Raw genomic sequence first — 15,015 nt, 5'->3', positions numbered from 1 at the left:
TTTTTACATCGTCGACGTTTAAGTATTCCATTTATTTTGATGGTCTAAATTATCAGATCTATGTCTAGCTAAATTTTTAAATATTTCAACGAAATCATGCTTTCTCTATGATCTGAGCTATCAAAAAAATTTTTTTAATTGCTTGTAAAATATAAATGTTGTCAAATAAATAATTAGACGAAAATGTAAAATAAAAAGCATATTATTTAACATGGTACCGTAAAGATAATAATTATCTTATTTAATCATATTACATAATTAAGCTATATTTTATCATTGTACACATTGTAATTAACTTTCTATCATGGCATATACAGTAAGATGTATAAAACTCGCTGATTACAAAATTTATTTACGTCGTGGATGTATCATTGGTATTCGACTCATGCAAAGTAGGGTATAAACTCTTTGTATGAAAAGTATTTCTCAATAAAAATTTCATCAACAGAAAGAACAATGAACGGATACTTGAAAACTATATTTTGGAAATCATTTCATTCTGTTATTAATTCGGAATGCTATTTACTGTAAGGATAGTAAAATACGATTTGATCGTAAAATTTCCAACATACATATGTACGTTTATATCTTCTTTTTATTTGATGTTTCTTTTCCTTTTCATTCTTTCTTTTATCCAGACGATTATCTTTTCAACGTTTTCAGTACATCCTATCATTTTAATAAGTCTGAGAGTAATTTTCCGAAGACAAATATGCGAAGAATGTGCGCGTGGTAGATAACGATCTGTAAGGGTTGCTACGTAAGGTGGTGCCTACCGTGCCGGGTTTTCCGAGTTATTGATCAATCAACGCGCGTTGGATAAAGGAGAACAGAACAGTTTATCATCTCGGGGAAGCGATCAATGGGATTCCAATTGATAATAAAATTGCTGGCAAGTTGCCGCCAGAAGTTCCAGACGTACACGCAATCGCCGACTTTTAACAGTCACGATAATGACGGTGCCATAAATTCAATTGCATACGAAACGATAGTAGTGTCGAGGCATCAATGCAATTCTCAGATTGAACTGTCTATTGTCTATCTCTTCCCGCGCTCTAGTTCTTTGCACCTTTTGTTCTACCAATCCATTCTTTTTCTCACGATAATATTTAGTATCAGTGGCTTTTAATGTTTTATATTTACATATTTTTAAAAGAGTTTCATAAATATTAATATAAGATTTGTGTTTTTTTTTTGTTTATTGCAGTATAATTTTTAAATCACTTCGATATTATCGCGTTCAATAATCTTTCTAAAAAATATTGAATAATCAAAACTATTAATTGAGAAAACAATTTTGCACAACTGTAATTCTATAAAACTTGCGACACTAACTGTGATTGAAGTTGAAAGTAATGTATATTTATTTATTCCAGATAAGTGCATTCGAGAATCTCGTTTAAGAATAACGGTGAACATTTATTCAACATGGGACGTACAGTGACCGTCGCCGTGTGCACGTTGAACCAATGGGCGATGGATTTCGATGGAAATACCAGGAGAATTTTGCAGAGTATACAAGAGGCGAAGGATGCTGATGCCACTTACAGGAGCGGTCCCGAGTTAGAAATTTGGTAATTAGAAGAAAAAAACTGATCTTGTTATCCGTAAAAAGTAGTTGTCAGCTGCCTATTGGAAAAATATATCTTTTATAATGAGATTAGAATTTTTTTTTCTTCATATAATTGTGAAATTATAATTTATGAAATTATATTTAATTCTCTCTTTATTACTTCTATTATTTATTATGTTTTTTTGTTGCAATTATATATCTTCACAAAATGTCTATTTAACAGTGGTTACAGCTGCGAGGATCATTTCTACGAATCAGACACATTACTCCATAGCTGGGAAGTTTTAGCGACCCTTCTAAAATCCAGTGTTTGCGAGGATATATTGATAGACGTGGGTATGCCGGTGATGCACAAGAACGTGACATATAACTGCAGAGTAGCCTTTCTGAATCGGCGGATTTTGCTGATCAGGCCGAAAATGCGGCTTTGCGAGGATGGCAACTACAGGGAAACCAGATGGTTCTCTCCTTGGACCAAAGTAATGAAATATAAGGGTAACACCGTGATCGATCATAATGCATGTCCAAGATTTACGATAATCCATGGTTTCTTGTTATGTTAGGAACGTACGGTCGAAGATTATTTTCTGCCGCTAATGATATCGCAACTCACCGGTCAGACCGTAGTGCCGTTTGGTGACGCGGTCATCGCGACGAGGGATACCTGCGTAGGTTTCGAAATATGTGAGGAACTTTGGCATCCAGCCAGTAAACATATTCCGATGTCATTAGACGGCGTGGAAATTATCGCGAATGGTAATGCCATTGTTACGAAATGTATTTGACATTACAATTGACTGAATAGGCCGGTATTCATAGTCCGTTCTTATTACAAGATGTTTTAACTAATGTATTAAAATTAATTAATAGTTTTGTGATTAATTATGACACCTTAAAACTATACTTAAGACAATCTTATAAGAGAAATAAATATTAAGATGTAAATTTAAGAACTAAATGTAAATGCCGGCCTAGACTTCTCTCTTTTTCCGTTCTTTTGCTTTCTACTCTTTTTTTATTCCTCTAATGAAGATTGAAATTACATTTTTTTGTAAATTAAAGGATAAAAGAATAAAAGATTAGATCAAATGTTTATTTTGAAAACTGTCTCCCTATTTTTTTCTTCATTCCTTTTTTTCCGGAAGGAAGCGGTTCATATTTTGAGCTACGCAAAGCTTACATCACCGTGGATCTCGTTAAGTCAGCTACTTTCAAGGCTGGCGGCTGTTACATGTTCAGCAATTTGCGCGGATGTGACGGTGGCAGACTATACTTCAATGGTGGCTCCAGCATCACGCTCAATGGCAACATATTAAATCGCGGACGACAATTCGCTCTTGAAGACGTGGAAGTGACCATCGCCACATTCGATCTCGAGGATATAAGGTAAAGGTGATTGATCTGGATTCTGATTATAAATAGTGCTGTCAGTGCTCAAATATTCTATATAGAAAAAATGGTTGTTAAAGTATCTATTTAAAATTTATTTAGATACAGATATGAAAATAATTTTATTGGACTATTTAAATAATTATGTAGGATGCTCAGTCGTGATGATAATGCTGCAAAAAGTTCGCCATTCTAGCAAGAGCATTCCAGTTTGAGCGTCCTGCACTCAAAGAATAATTATTCTAATAGTTCAATAAAATTATATATATTCAAATCTATATCTAGGTAAACTTTTAATTACTTCAATAGGACCATTCTTTTCGTGTAAACCAAATAGTATTGCTTGGAGCATTAATATTGAAATATTAAAGAAATATGATTTAACTCGAGATAATTAGAGTAATTAGATGTCTCATACCTATGCTCAAAATATTATAAAATAAAAAATAACGTAACACATTCTTCTATTATCCTCTTCAGGAATTATCGAAACAGCATCAGATCGCGATCGCACGCGGCTGCTTCGACGCCTAGTTATCCGCGCGTGAAAATCGACTTCGCGCTCACGCCAGAAAATCTCATCTCAAATTCACCAGATCGACCGCTTGACGGAGTCCAGGATGTATATGGCGACAATGAGCATTCGCATTTCATGTATCACATTCCGGAAGAAGAGATCGCGATGGCACCCGCGTGCTGGCTGTGGGATTATCTGAGGTGCGCGAACATGGTCAAGATATTTATTTCTTATTATCATCATAAAGCTGCTTAAATTATGTTTATAGAAAACTATTGGTAAAGTACTTCTTAAGTATGAGATGATTTCTGACATTAATTTAAGATGAAAATTTCTTGACCATATGTCCAAAGCTGTTTCTTAAAAACACCGCTTATTTCTTAATATTATTTCTTAATATATTCTTAATAAAAAAATATAATCCCAAAAGATAAGTCTTCATATCCTTGAAACATACATAAAGTGTCATTAAAATAATTCGAATGATTTTATCGAAAAAATGAAATTATTCTTTTAATTGTAACATATGGTTATAAGTCTTCGTCTTGAATTAATGTGAGGACCCTTCGTGTTATATTATTTAAATTTTAATTATTATATATTTACGTTTTAGACGATCTTGCCAAGGTGGATTTTTCTTACCACTGAGCGGTGGCGTCGATTCCGCGTCTTCAGCATGTGTCGTATACTCGATGTGCGAAATGATCGTCGAATCAGTTGATAGAGGAGGTAAAACTCAGCTACGTTATCTTCCCTCAAACTACGAGAGTCTCTTTCAAATTACGAAAATTCTGTTTCGTATATTTAGATACACAAGTCTTGGCGGATATCAGAAAGATCGTCGGCGATTGTGATTACGTACCGGTAGACCCGAAGCAATTGTGCAACACTATCCTCGTCACGTGCTATATGGGAACGGAAAACTCATCACCAGAGACCAAGGCTCGAGCGGCTGAGTTAGCCAATCAAATAGGGTCATATCATCATGGGATAGTCATAGATACTGCGATATCTGCGATTTTAGGAATCTTCCAACAGGTAACTAAATTGACACCGAGGTTCAGAGTGCAAGGTGGATCGCCTAGGGAGAATCTGGCCTTGCAAAATGTACAGGTAATTGCTCGATCTTAAATTTTGATGGAACTAATATCTTGATTATCAAATTACACGTCTTTATGCCTACTATTTTACTTTCAGGCTCGGTTACGAATGGTGATTGCTTACTTATTCGCTCAATTAATGTTATGGGTCAGAGGTCGCCCGGGTGGCCTCTTAGTGTTAGGGAGCGGCAACGTGGACGAAGCGTTACGTGGTTACCTCACTAAGTACGATTGCAGCAGCGCCGACATTAATCCTATAGGTGGCATAGCGAAGAACGATTTAAAGAAATTCCTCTTATATTTTAGGTACGAATGTAAGTGATATACACAGTGAATTTTGATCTATTATAATTCGGAAGTTGAAGCCTAAATTGATGTAAATGCATATTGCAATTATTTTATTTTAAATAACAATTTAAAATATTTAATAATTTTATCTTCCTATATAACTAAGGCTCGCTGTGTATATTCCATACGATGTCAGATACTTGCACGTAAGACGACAAAACAGTAACAATTGCTCTCCGTGTTTGAATTCCAGACGTAAACATGGAATATCCGCTTTGGATAATATCCTGGATGCGCCACCCACCGCGGAATTGGAACCGCTGCAAGCGGGACAGCTTGCGCAATTAGACGAAGTGGATATGGGAATGACCTACAAGGAACTTTCAGTTTTTGGACGATTAAGAAAACAGAGTAAGGCCGGGCCTTTTACAATGTTTTGCAGACTTGTGCATATGTGGGATCATTGTACCCCGAAAGAAGTGAGTGTACTCCTCGAGCAAAATTCTAATTTAGTCGTCCATTTCTCTTTAAGTAAATTTAAAAAAAACTTTTTATTTCAGATTGCCGATAAGGTGAAACACTTCTACAGATGTTACGCTATAAATCGTCATAAAATGACGATATTGACTCCGGCCTGCCACGCGGAGACGTACAGCCCCGACGACAATCGATTCGATCACCGTCCTTTCCTCTATAATCATTCATGGAAGTGGCAGTTTGCAGCGATTGACGAACAGGTGAGAATTATGCGGGAGAAAATCGATACTCATCTTGCCTCGAGTTCCAAAACGTCAAAATGCGAGAGAAAACGCCAAGCGACCGAAGTAACACCGCGGTTCAGATACACGTGCGAAAATGCGACGCGTTATGGAAAGAAGTCTTGCATGCATCATAGAACTTGGCGTCATATCATGCGCAGAATGGCTCGTAGAGTCTGAACTTTTTTCGAGTCCAACTACCAGCGACGAGTGCCGAATAAATTATAATTAAACAGTATGTTAAAAGATTTCCGAATGTTTCGACATAGAATTAGCAAGCGAATAAATTAATATATACAGTGAGTACAAAAAGTATTCCTACGAAGGAGATATCTCTTAAAAATACCTTATTTTTAGAAAATATATATTAATTAGCAATTTATTAGCAAAGAATAGAATAGATTGTATATTTCTCAAAATTATTTTATCTAAAAAGATGTGTAATAATTAAAATATAATATTATCTCAATAAGCGAAAATGAGAAATTGTATTATATTATTTAGACCAGAGAGTATGGAAAAATTTAGCTTCTAAAGTCACACACACAATAAGTATATCTTCGTGAAGCTTTTTTCATTTATGTTAGAAGAGAGCATACTCATTATTAATAAGTTGCTAATTAATGTTTAATTTCTATAAAGCTTTTTTAAAAATCTCTCCTGTGCATAAAATATTTTTTGCATTCACATATGAATTATATGTATATGCATGTAACACGATAAGTGGCGTAGAAAATGCAAAGATAGTAAACAACACACCTTGCTATCCTTGGCAAATAATTTTCTATAATTTTATGCTCAAGATAATGGAACTCCTTGCAGGTGAAACGATTCAACAACGAAGAGAAGCCATCCAAATCGCGTAAGGATGCTACTCCCACATACATGACTTCCAGATACCTCACCACCATGCTCAGTAACCTCAGTGAGTAAACAAAAAAAGTGCGCGCGTTAACGAAGCACGTCAAGCACAACATATTTTGGCCGATGAAATAGCCAAAATAATCGGCGAAAACACCCATCGAAAAACCTACTTTTCCGGAGCTGCACGCAAGCCAGGTCGAATGACCGGCCTTGAAATTTCGTGCGCACCTATACCGCCGCGCTTCTCACCGCTTTTATTGAAGAGTCATCACTGGCATCATTCTTTGTTGCAGAGAAAAGGGATCCTGGAGTAGCAGTTTAGCCGTAGCACTTCTTCTCTTATCATTTTGATATTGCAGCGCTGCGATAGTTGGATGTAAGTTTCGCTCTTTGAAGCGATTTGAAAGATTTTGTTCGCTCCCGGTATTAATATTTAAGAAAGTTCCGTGAGTGAGCAGCATCGAATATTTTGTGAAATTTTAAATGTATGCGCAATTTGAAAAAAAATATTCTACAATAAAAAGCATGATGTAAAGGTTCTAATGCGTAAATCCTTATCCCGACATTAATTTTAATCTCCCAAAATCAATCTTTTCTAGAAAATTGGACACACAATAATCGAGTATCAAATATCAAGGTACTTATATATGGAATATGCATACATAATATTAATTTTTATTATCTCTCGCAAACATATATAAGAGCGCGTAATCACGTTTTGCCGTTAACAACAATTAATAACTATCTCTAATTAATAAGTAGACACCAATGTTCGGATAACGCAATCGCTCTCTAATAAAATTTACAGATTCATCAACGATACAGTACAGGATATGAAACGATAAGTCTGTTCATTAGCTACTCTTTCTTTCTCATTCTTCTCTTCAAAATTTCATATATCTATTTTATCTATAAATGCCGAAAGTATAGCTGTGTTATACACCGTTTCAGATCTGCACGTATCCATTCATACGTGAATAATAATATCTACATACCTATATCATCATACGTTCGGTTTGCAATCGCACGTCAATAACTTACCCTATCAGTGTAAAGTTTGCTCAATTTCACAGAAGAAAAAAATATTTTATCTTATTTCATAGACATATTTTCGACACTATATGCTGTTGAACATTACTTCGCTTAAATAATTCTGATTTAAGATTTTCGATGGTTTCAAGAAATTGTATTTATACATGAAGATTTTTAAAGTGAAAAGCTTTCTGTTAAACACTCTTATTATACCAAGAGTCACATATATGATATATTTGAAATAATTAAATCCAAAAAAAATTGGAGCTTTAAAGTAGCAGTTTCATTCATGGAATTGTATTAAGAATAATTGTGTGATCTTTTGTCTGACAAGCAGAAAAATCAATCCATCGTAGATATTAGAGAGGATGGTAAAAACATAAGAATTGTCGGTGTAACAAAAAAAATCAGGTTGAAAATGCTCAAGAGTTGTGTTTTTCAAAATTCCAATCTTGTCGTCCTCTCTAATATCTACAATGGATTTAACTTTTCTGTTTGTCAGACAAACCGAACAGCAATTATTCCGAACAGCAGTTTTTGAGAGGTTCTCTTGGCAATAGATACTTTTGGTGGTTTGCCAGACCACCGAAGAGAAGCTATGAGCGCGTGAAAATTCTGGAATCTGCCTGGGATCGAACCCGGGGATTTTCGGCATAGCAGTCTCGTGCGCTATTAAGCCACGCTCGTGCTCATTTACGTTATGTAAGTATACGCCAACAAAAGAAAGATAATCTATGAGTAATCGTTGCTTTTTAATTCTTACCACCGTTTTTTATTGTCATTCTAGCTTGCGACACTAAACTATGTGAGAAAGAAAATAATTCAACTTTTCAAGCAGGATCACAGCGACAGTGGCGAAATTTTATTCGCTGATTTAACGAATTCCGAATGTAATAAAAAAATTCAAATAACTACTGGAGAATGATTTAAAGAAGGTATAAATATAAACAAGGGATTATTGGCTTCAAGCAACGTTATTTTACAACTCGGTGATGGAACGTATATCGAATATAAAGACAGTACATTTACAAGATTACTTGGATGGTAATTCTTATAATCGATAAGGATTATGAAATATGAACTCCAAACATTCTGTTATGCAATATTATGTCATTGGATACTTTGTTCCATCTTCACGACATACTCTAAGTCAATCTAAGTAATTTTAAAGCGCTTTTTGGCGCCTAGCTTCTCAATCCCACGTAAAATGTAAAAAGCTACTCTCGCACTGAGCCATACGTTTCCACATATCACAATACAATTTGGGATCTTAAGACCTGTACTTTTAATTCTGTAACTCTTAATAACGACATAGTATCAGCATTTTTTAATTATAAATTCTTAATATTAGATTTCTTTATTATATATAATGTCTGCGCTACGATAATGTAATGATATATGTAACGATAATATAACGATGTTATTGTTAAGAATTATGAAGAATATGTACTAACTTATAAAGTCGATAAGTATACTATCAGAGGCGTCGAGTAGCTGCGTAGCACGCTCAACTGATTTTCCGTTCCGGGTTTGATCTCAGGCGTCCAACATATTGCGATATTTTCGCGCTGTTTACTGACAAAAATTTGGTTTTTTCGTATTAGAATTGGAAGGCTTTTAAGGCCGTTGTGAAAAAGCTTGAAAGATTTAAGATTGTTACGAATTGTACGAGGAATTTAGAATTGCTGTTTAATAGGAAAAAAAGGACTCTGTTTACGAATTTGATTAATAGTGTAATGAATGTAGTATAGTGTCTTTGCGCCTAATTTCCCTCACTTGAAAATTTACAAAAAAAAAAAGATGTACTATTAAGTCTTTAGCCTTTTGTTCCGAACTCTAAATTGTGACGATTTTTTTTTCTAATAAGAAACCTTTTTCGATGTAAACTTTAAGTAAGCTAATCAGATCTCGACTGTAAAGTTTAAAGCTTAGGACTAATTAACGTCTCACAGCTTAAGAACTTAAAAAAAGATATACTTATTACATCATATTATAGAGAATTTAATACTTTATTTAAATGCTCTTTGTGCTCAGATTGGTCGAGACGCGTCGTAAAAGAGTACAAGAACTGGAATGAGATTATACAAAATAATCAATAATTCTCAGATAAAATATATACTTTTAAAATATATACTTTTCTATTTTATTCTTATAAATTGGGCAAATTGTACACTATGCCGTAGCTATTCCCCAGTCATAATCTTCTCTCGTGCGTTCTGCAAAGAAGATCGCTTCTACAATCGGACAAATCGATAAATATTATACAGACTGATTCTTAATTATACGCCAATACTTCAATCGGTAAATAGATATGTTTCAAAATGCAATTCGAAATAAAATACGTACATATTACAATTATATCACGTTATTTCGAATGACACTTTAGAATATCTAATAATAATTTTATTTTTTCGCAATAAGATTATTTACAAATTTTAATATATTATTCAGCATCATTAAGATCTTTCTAAGATAATGCTGAGCATCAAATTATTAAATCGCTCGTAAATTTAATTTATGATATTACTACTGTAGTTCAGTATTGCGTTTCAACACCAAAAAATCATTTCGGCACGCAATTTCAAAGGACTACATATATAGTATGAATTCACACGAAATTATTGAAGCCTAAAATCTAGCTTGATCATTAAAGGTGTTTATTCCTTACTTGTTATGTAATAACATTTACGGTTCTTAGAAATTCTTAGTTTAAAATAATCTTTTTTCTAAGTTACTACAACTTCGAAGGTAAAGCTTAAACAATCTACGTTTATATATTATTTTTCTCATTTTCGATTTTAGATTGAAGTATACATATATAATTAAGAAGCACTCTCTAGATCGAGCTGTATATCGTGCGTACGTGTACAACTATCTATAATATTAATTTTAGAATCAATAATTAAATTTATTATTCAGCGCATGTAATGATAATATAATAATGATATAATAAAAATAATAATAATAATAATAATGACAGATCATTACGTACTAGGGATGAGAAAATTCAACGCCGCAGAAAATTAATAGCGTTTGCAAATATCGAAATAATAACAAAGTAAAAGGGGTGATGATAATTAAGTTGATAGTCAAATCGATAAATTTGCTGGAAAGTATAGCTAAGTGCTATTATTCGCGACAATACTGAGCGTAAATTAAATAGTAATGGAAACATAGATAGAACGTTATCGTTTAAAAATGTTAATAATAATAATAATAAAATAATAATAAGAATGATAATACGCAACATATTAACTTATGATTGACAGTGCGCGACAAGTACTGTTATCCTCGAGTATTTTGTTTCGAGGTGTAAGTCCAGGAAAAACCGTGCTGGTCCTCCTTTTCTCAGTCCTTCGCTGGACAAGTATGTTATATGTACGTTACTGTCGTAAGCAAGATACTGACAATTGCGGACTAACCGGTACCCGTTTCCGCCGTCGGAATGAAGACTATTTACAATAGGGATGAGCGTCTCACGGCGGGTGGCGTCATCGCCTACGCCGAGGCAACCGCGAGCTTAAAAACGAATACATGAATATATATGAGAATTAAATATATCAGTAGTCTGCCTAAGAGTCTTATACGGCGCGCGTATTTACATTACATTCGATTGAGATTATCAAACCCTCTCAGCACGTTAACCATCGGGCGGACACGTTTCATACGCGACGAACCAAGACGAATCTAATTCAATTTTAAGTACAATAAATTTTCCTATATTCTTAATTATATGATACAATTGTCTTTATATTTTTAATCAGCACCCCACTTAGGGTATCAATGACCCCAAAAAATATGATAAAATAACATAAATAATAAAAAAAAATCTTATTCGATCAAAGTGGTAAAATAACATTCATGATCCAGTTGAAGTTTTAATATGGTCGCTTCTGCATATTAAAGTTGCCAGAGCGAGTTACTGGAAATCATATTTGCCAGAACTTAAATACGCATTCACGAATGTTAAAATAAATCCTTTTCAATCCGAATGCATTTTTATTCTTATTAAGGTTATGCCTTTCAATCTAAAAATAACATCAGTTTTCTTGTGTCTTGTGAATACTTCTCAATTCAAAATTCTGAATAGAAAATGTAATTATTCAATTAAATCCAATTGAATATAACTGAATCCAACTGAATCCAATTGAATCATTAAATCCAATTTAATCCAATTGAATAAAAAAAGTTGTTATTTAAAATACGCATTCGGATAAATAAAATTTCAATCTATTTTAATTCATTTTCGTTTACTAGTAGGGATGCATCGGATATCCGGGTAATATCCGGTATCATCCAGTATACTGTTTCCTATCCGACCGAATAGCTGGATATCATTAGTATCCGGTAATATATCCAGTTGAAATTTTACATCATTGTGAAAGTTTGCATCATTAATGCAGAATTTTATTCTTTTCAGCTAAACTTCTTGCACAGTTCATCTTTTCTCTTTTTTTTTTCACGTTGGAAAGATAAAGAAAATTATTATCGTTATTTTTCCCGGATATTAGATATCGAATATCCGGTGTCATTCTTTTCGGATATCCGATATTCGATAATTTTACGATTCGGTGCATCCCTACCGCGCAATTTCCATCAATTTTCGTACATTCCAGATATTTGTAATCTACATTTTTGACACAAGCCGCAGATAATATATATAATCATTATTTTCAATTTCCTAAGAATTAATGTCCTCCATAAAAATAGGTAATTTATAGAGCATTTACCAAGCACTTTCTCGCACTCGCTCAAAAATCGAAGAATTGTGCTTTCGAGGTCGTCGTGTGTTCGCGGCCCTTTATAACCCTTTGAAAAACGCACACTGCATACCACGGGGACAGCGTGAATAAGCTTATGTACATATATACATCATTTACCCTATAATAAAATAAATGACCTATAGTACAAATAAATACAAGGAAGAAGACTGAGTAATGGAGATAGAGATAGATAAAATACAATTCGTTTAAAGATATAATTACTCAATTCTTATGCCAACAAATGAGATAGAAACCAGCAGGCATATCAGAAAAATGTTGCGTAAAAAAGAGAGTTGTGCTTCGCGTTTACATAAATCTTTTGGTCTCCCGAGAAATTAGCTCGCTGAACTACCGTCTTTGAGCATCCCAAGCCTCAGAACCTGAGAGCCGTTTTATTTTCGTGAAAAGAGAAATCGAGCAGAATATATCGACCGATCGCCCGATCCAAGTACTGCCACCTTAGAATTGCACAAAATCCCGTTTTGTGTGTATGTATGTGTGTGTGTGTGTCCATGCATGTATATATGTGTAGGGTGTGCATGCCTTCCTCTTACCCTTACTTATCCCCTACCTAACCCTGAAAAAGAGAAAAGAAAAAGAAAACCACAAGCGCACAAGAGAGCGGAAAAGCGAAATCCAGTGCGTGGAGGAGCGAGTGGATTGTCTTGTTACTTTTATCATATCACAGATTACCCAAAGTGCACTTCGGTTGGGAACTTACTATAAGTATTGTATATATGTACGTATATATGTATATATGTACACTACCGGCGTTTAGAAAAATAATTAAAGAATGAGGATTATAAAAACTGAAGTTTTATCTAAAACGATATCGACGTATCGTTTCGCTGTAACAAATATTAACTTGAAACGTATCTGTCAAAGCCAAAAGTTGATTTTAACATCGAATCTTAATGATAAAATCATCGATTGCATTCGCGGCGTGAAACAGTTCATTTTTAATTATTCTGATTATGACACCGGTAGTGTGGAGCTCTATTTCTACGATGGTACGGCGCAGAGTCACTTCGCCGACGTGATCTAGCCCCGTTTTTCGCGATACCCGATGTTCGAGCAACGCGGATCCCTTCGATTCTGGTGCCCCGATCAATCGATGATAATAAAGGCTTCAGGACGAAGGCCGCGATCGAAGGAACTCCCTGGCGATCGCGACGTCAAGAATCCCATTTCGCCCATCGAGTCGAAAAACAACGTAACTCGCCGTACATCTCTGAGAAAAAAAAAAGTCTTTCGTGTGATCGCATCTTCTCCCGCCTCGACACGCTCGCCGAGGACGATCAGCATTCCTGAAACGTTCTATCCGAGTCTTTGGGTCTGCTCGATGTCGCGCACGCCCCTTGGTCCACAATATTAATATTTATCAGCTAAGCTCTATATATGAGATTGTATGTATCAGAATATATGTGTATGTGTGCGTATGCATACGTATGTCCCATGCATCCTCCTGTAATCTATTATCAGTTCTAGAATTTCTTTAAATTAATCTGTTAAAATTATAACTATAAGAAGAACGTTTTAAAGACACTTAAGAAAGTAATTCGAGACACTGTCCCCGATAGAATGGGTAGAAGCGAAATTTTATAGCGTTTATCGCAACACGTAAGTCTGAAAATTCTTCAGAACGCTCTTCTGAGACAGAATGTTGGAGTTTGAGCGTCCGACGTGCTGTCATCATTACAACTCGGAAGTGCGTTATTAATAAAGTTTAATAAAGTAGCGTCTTGTCAAATGCTATAACTAACGCTACAACAGTGTTTCTCTTCAAACATTTATCTTTCTTCTCCGAAAAACGGTAATCTCTTCCTTCTGAACCGGAAAGAAAGAAACAATGAACAAACGTGCAAGCTTAAAATATCGTTTTCATCGTATCGGCGAGAAACTTAAGAGAAATATCGTGTACATGACTTCGTGATCGTCGTAGCGCGAAGATTATCTATTACTTTTATTCTTCTTTCGCTTCTTTTCCATCATGTCCTCTTCTACCCGTGAATTTAAAGGCGGCAGGAACCAATTGATTACAGATCCCATGAGATCCCTCAATTGGAGCCTGTCGTCGAACTTCGATGTTTATTCCAGTGTCACCGCAATGGGAGCCACTTGCAGGTACTTTACGCGCGAAACGCTATTCCCTTCGTCAGCCTGATTGAAGGATGAACGCATGATCAATCGGCATCTTTCCTTTTCTCTTCTTTTCTGCCTCTTTCTATCTTATCTCCTTTCCTTTCCCGGACTCTCGTTCTCAACGGATTTAGAAGCTGGTCTGTTGATGTGCCGCGTCGCTGCTCTTTGAGACCGTCTCTCGTCGCTCCGCAAGGCCACAGCTGTCCGTATTCCGCGAGTCCCGTTGTAACAGGCCACCCTGAAGATTTACATCAACAAGAACAATTTCGTGTTCTTGTATACCGCGCTGGGTATTTTGTTTTGTTCGTTCAAGCCTTTCTATATCAGACCGTTGGTTAATCAATGCGCTATCTATATTTTACCTACACGAATATCAACATTTTACTATCGTGTCTATGCAGAGGTGTCTGTGCCCACCTGGAGCAACATATTGGCGAAATTACTATTGGTGAACTTGAAGTGCCGCTTGTCGTAGAACTTCAATAGTGCCGGACTATAAGGATGCTGCTCCTTCAGGTGAAGATAATGCACCTCCGGCTCGTGCGTCGTGTGTCCACATTCCTCACAGACATACATCTATCGAACAGAC

The 15,015-nt window shown here is 35.2% G+C and overlaps 2 protein-coding genes across 5 annotated transcripts in view; one reads left to right on the top strand and one right to left on the bottom strand.

Moving 5' to 3' along the window:
• LOC108750758 (probable glutamine-dependent NAD(+) synthetase) overlaps nucleotides 1–6,977 on the top strand; it is a 19,632-nt gene extending 12,655 nt beyond the window's left edge. Inside the window, exons 2-13 of the mRNA XM_018490475.1 lie at nucleotides 1,377–1,574; nucleotides 1,797–2,052; nucleotides 2,137–2,329; nucleotides 2,719–2,959; nucleotides 3,443–3,679; nucleotides 4,093–4,208; nucleotides 4,288–4,592; nucleotides 4,677–4,885; nucleotides 5,121–5,346; nucleotides 5,428–5,604; nucleotides 6,448–6,550; nucleotides 6,783–6,977. Of these exons, the coding sequence (XP_018345977.1) occupies nucleotides 1,429–1,574; nucleotides 1,797–2,052; nucleotides 2,137–2,329; nucleotides 2,719–2,959; nucleotides 3,443–3,679; nucleotides 4,093–4,208; nucleotides 4,288–4,592; nucleotides 4,677–4,885; nucleotides 5,121–5,346; nucleotides 5,428–5,604; nucleotides 6,448–6,550; nucleotides 6,783–6,811 (2,238 nt within the window). The 5' untranslated portion in view covers nucleotides 1,377–1,428 and the 3' untranslated portion in view covers nucleotides 6,812–6,977. The remainder of the gene's footprint in view (nucleotides 1–1,376; nucleotides 1,575–1,796; nucleotides 2,053–2,136; nucleotides 2,330–2,718; nucleotides 2,960–3,442; nucleotides 3,680–4,092; nucleotides 4,209–4,287; nucleotides 4,593–4,676; nucleotides 4,886–5,120; nucleotides 5,347–5,427; nucleotides 5,605–6,447; nucleotides 6,551–6,782) is intronic.
• A 4,740-nt stretch (nucleotides 6,978–11,717) lies between these two features.
• Nucleotides 11,718–15,015, bottom strand: part of LOC108750796 (protein ovo-like) — a 27,963-nt gene continuing 24,665 nt past the window's right edge. For all 4 annotated transcript variants that reach the window (XM_018490544.1, XM_018490546.1, XM_018490545.1 and 1 more), the window contains exons 9-10: nucleotides 14,844–15,002; nucleotides 11,718–14,664 (exon numbers count right to left, since the gene is read on the bottom strand). In XM_018490544.1, the coding sequence (XP_018346046.1) occupies nucleotides 14,554–14,664; nucleotides 14,844–15,002 (270 nt within the window). In that variant the 3' untranslated portion in view covers nucleotides 11,718–14,553. The remainder of the gene's footprint in view (nucleotides 14,665–14,843; nucleotides 15,003–15,015) is intronic.

The sequence above is a fragment of the Trachymyrmex septentrionalis genome, unplaced genomic scaffold (genome assembly GCF_001594115.1).
Source record: "Trachymyrmex septentrionalis isolate Tsep2-gDNA-1 unplaced genomic scaffold, Tsep1.0 scaffold37, whole genome shotgun sequence".
Lineage (NCBI taxonomy): Eukaryota > Metazoa > Arthropoda > Insecta > Hymenoptera > Formicidae > Trachymyrmex > Trachymyrmex septentrionalis.
Note: the sequence above shows the minus strand (reverse complement) of the source record. Positions and strands in the feature narration are given on the sequence as shown.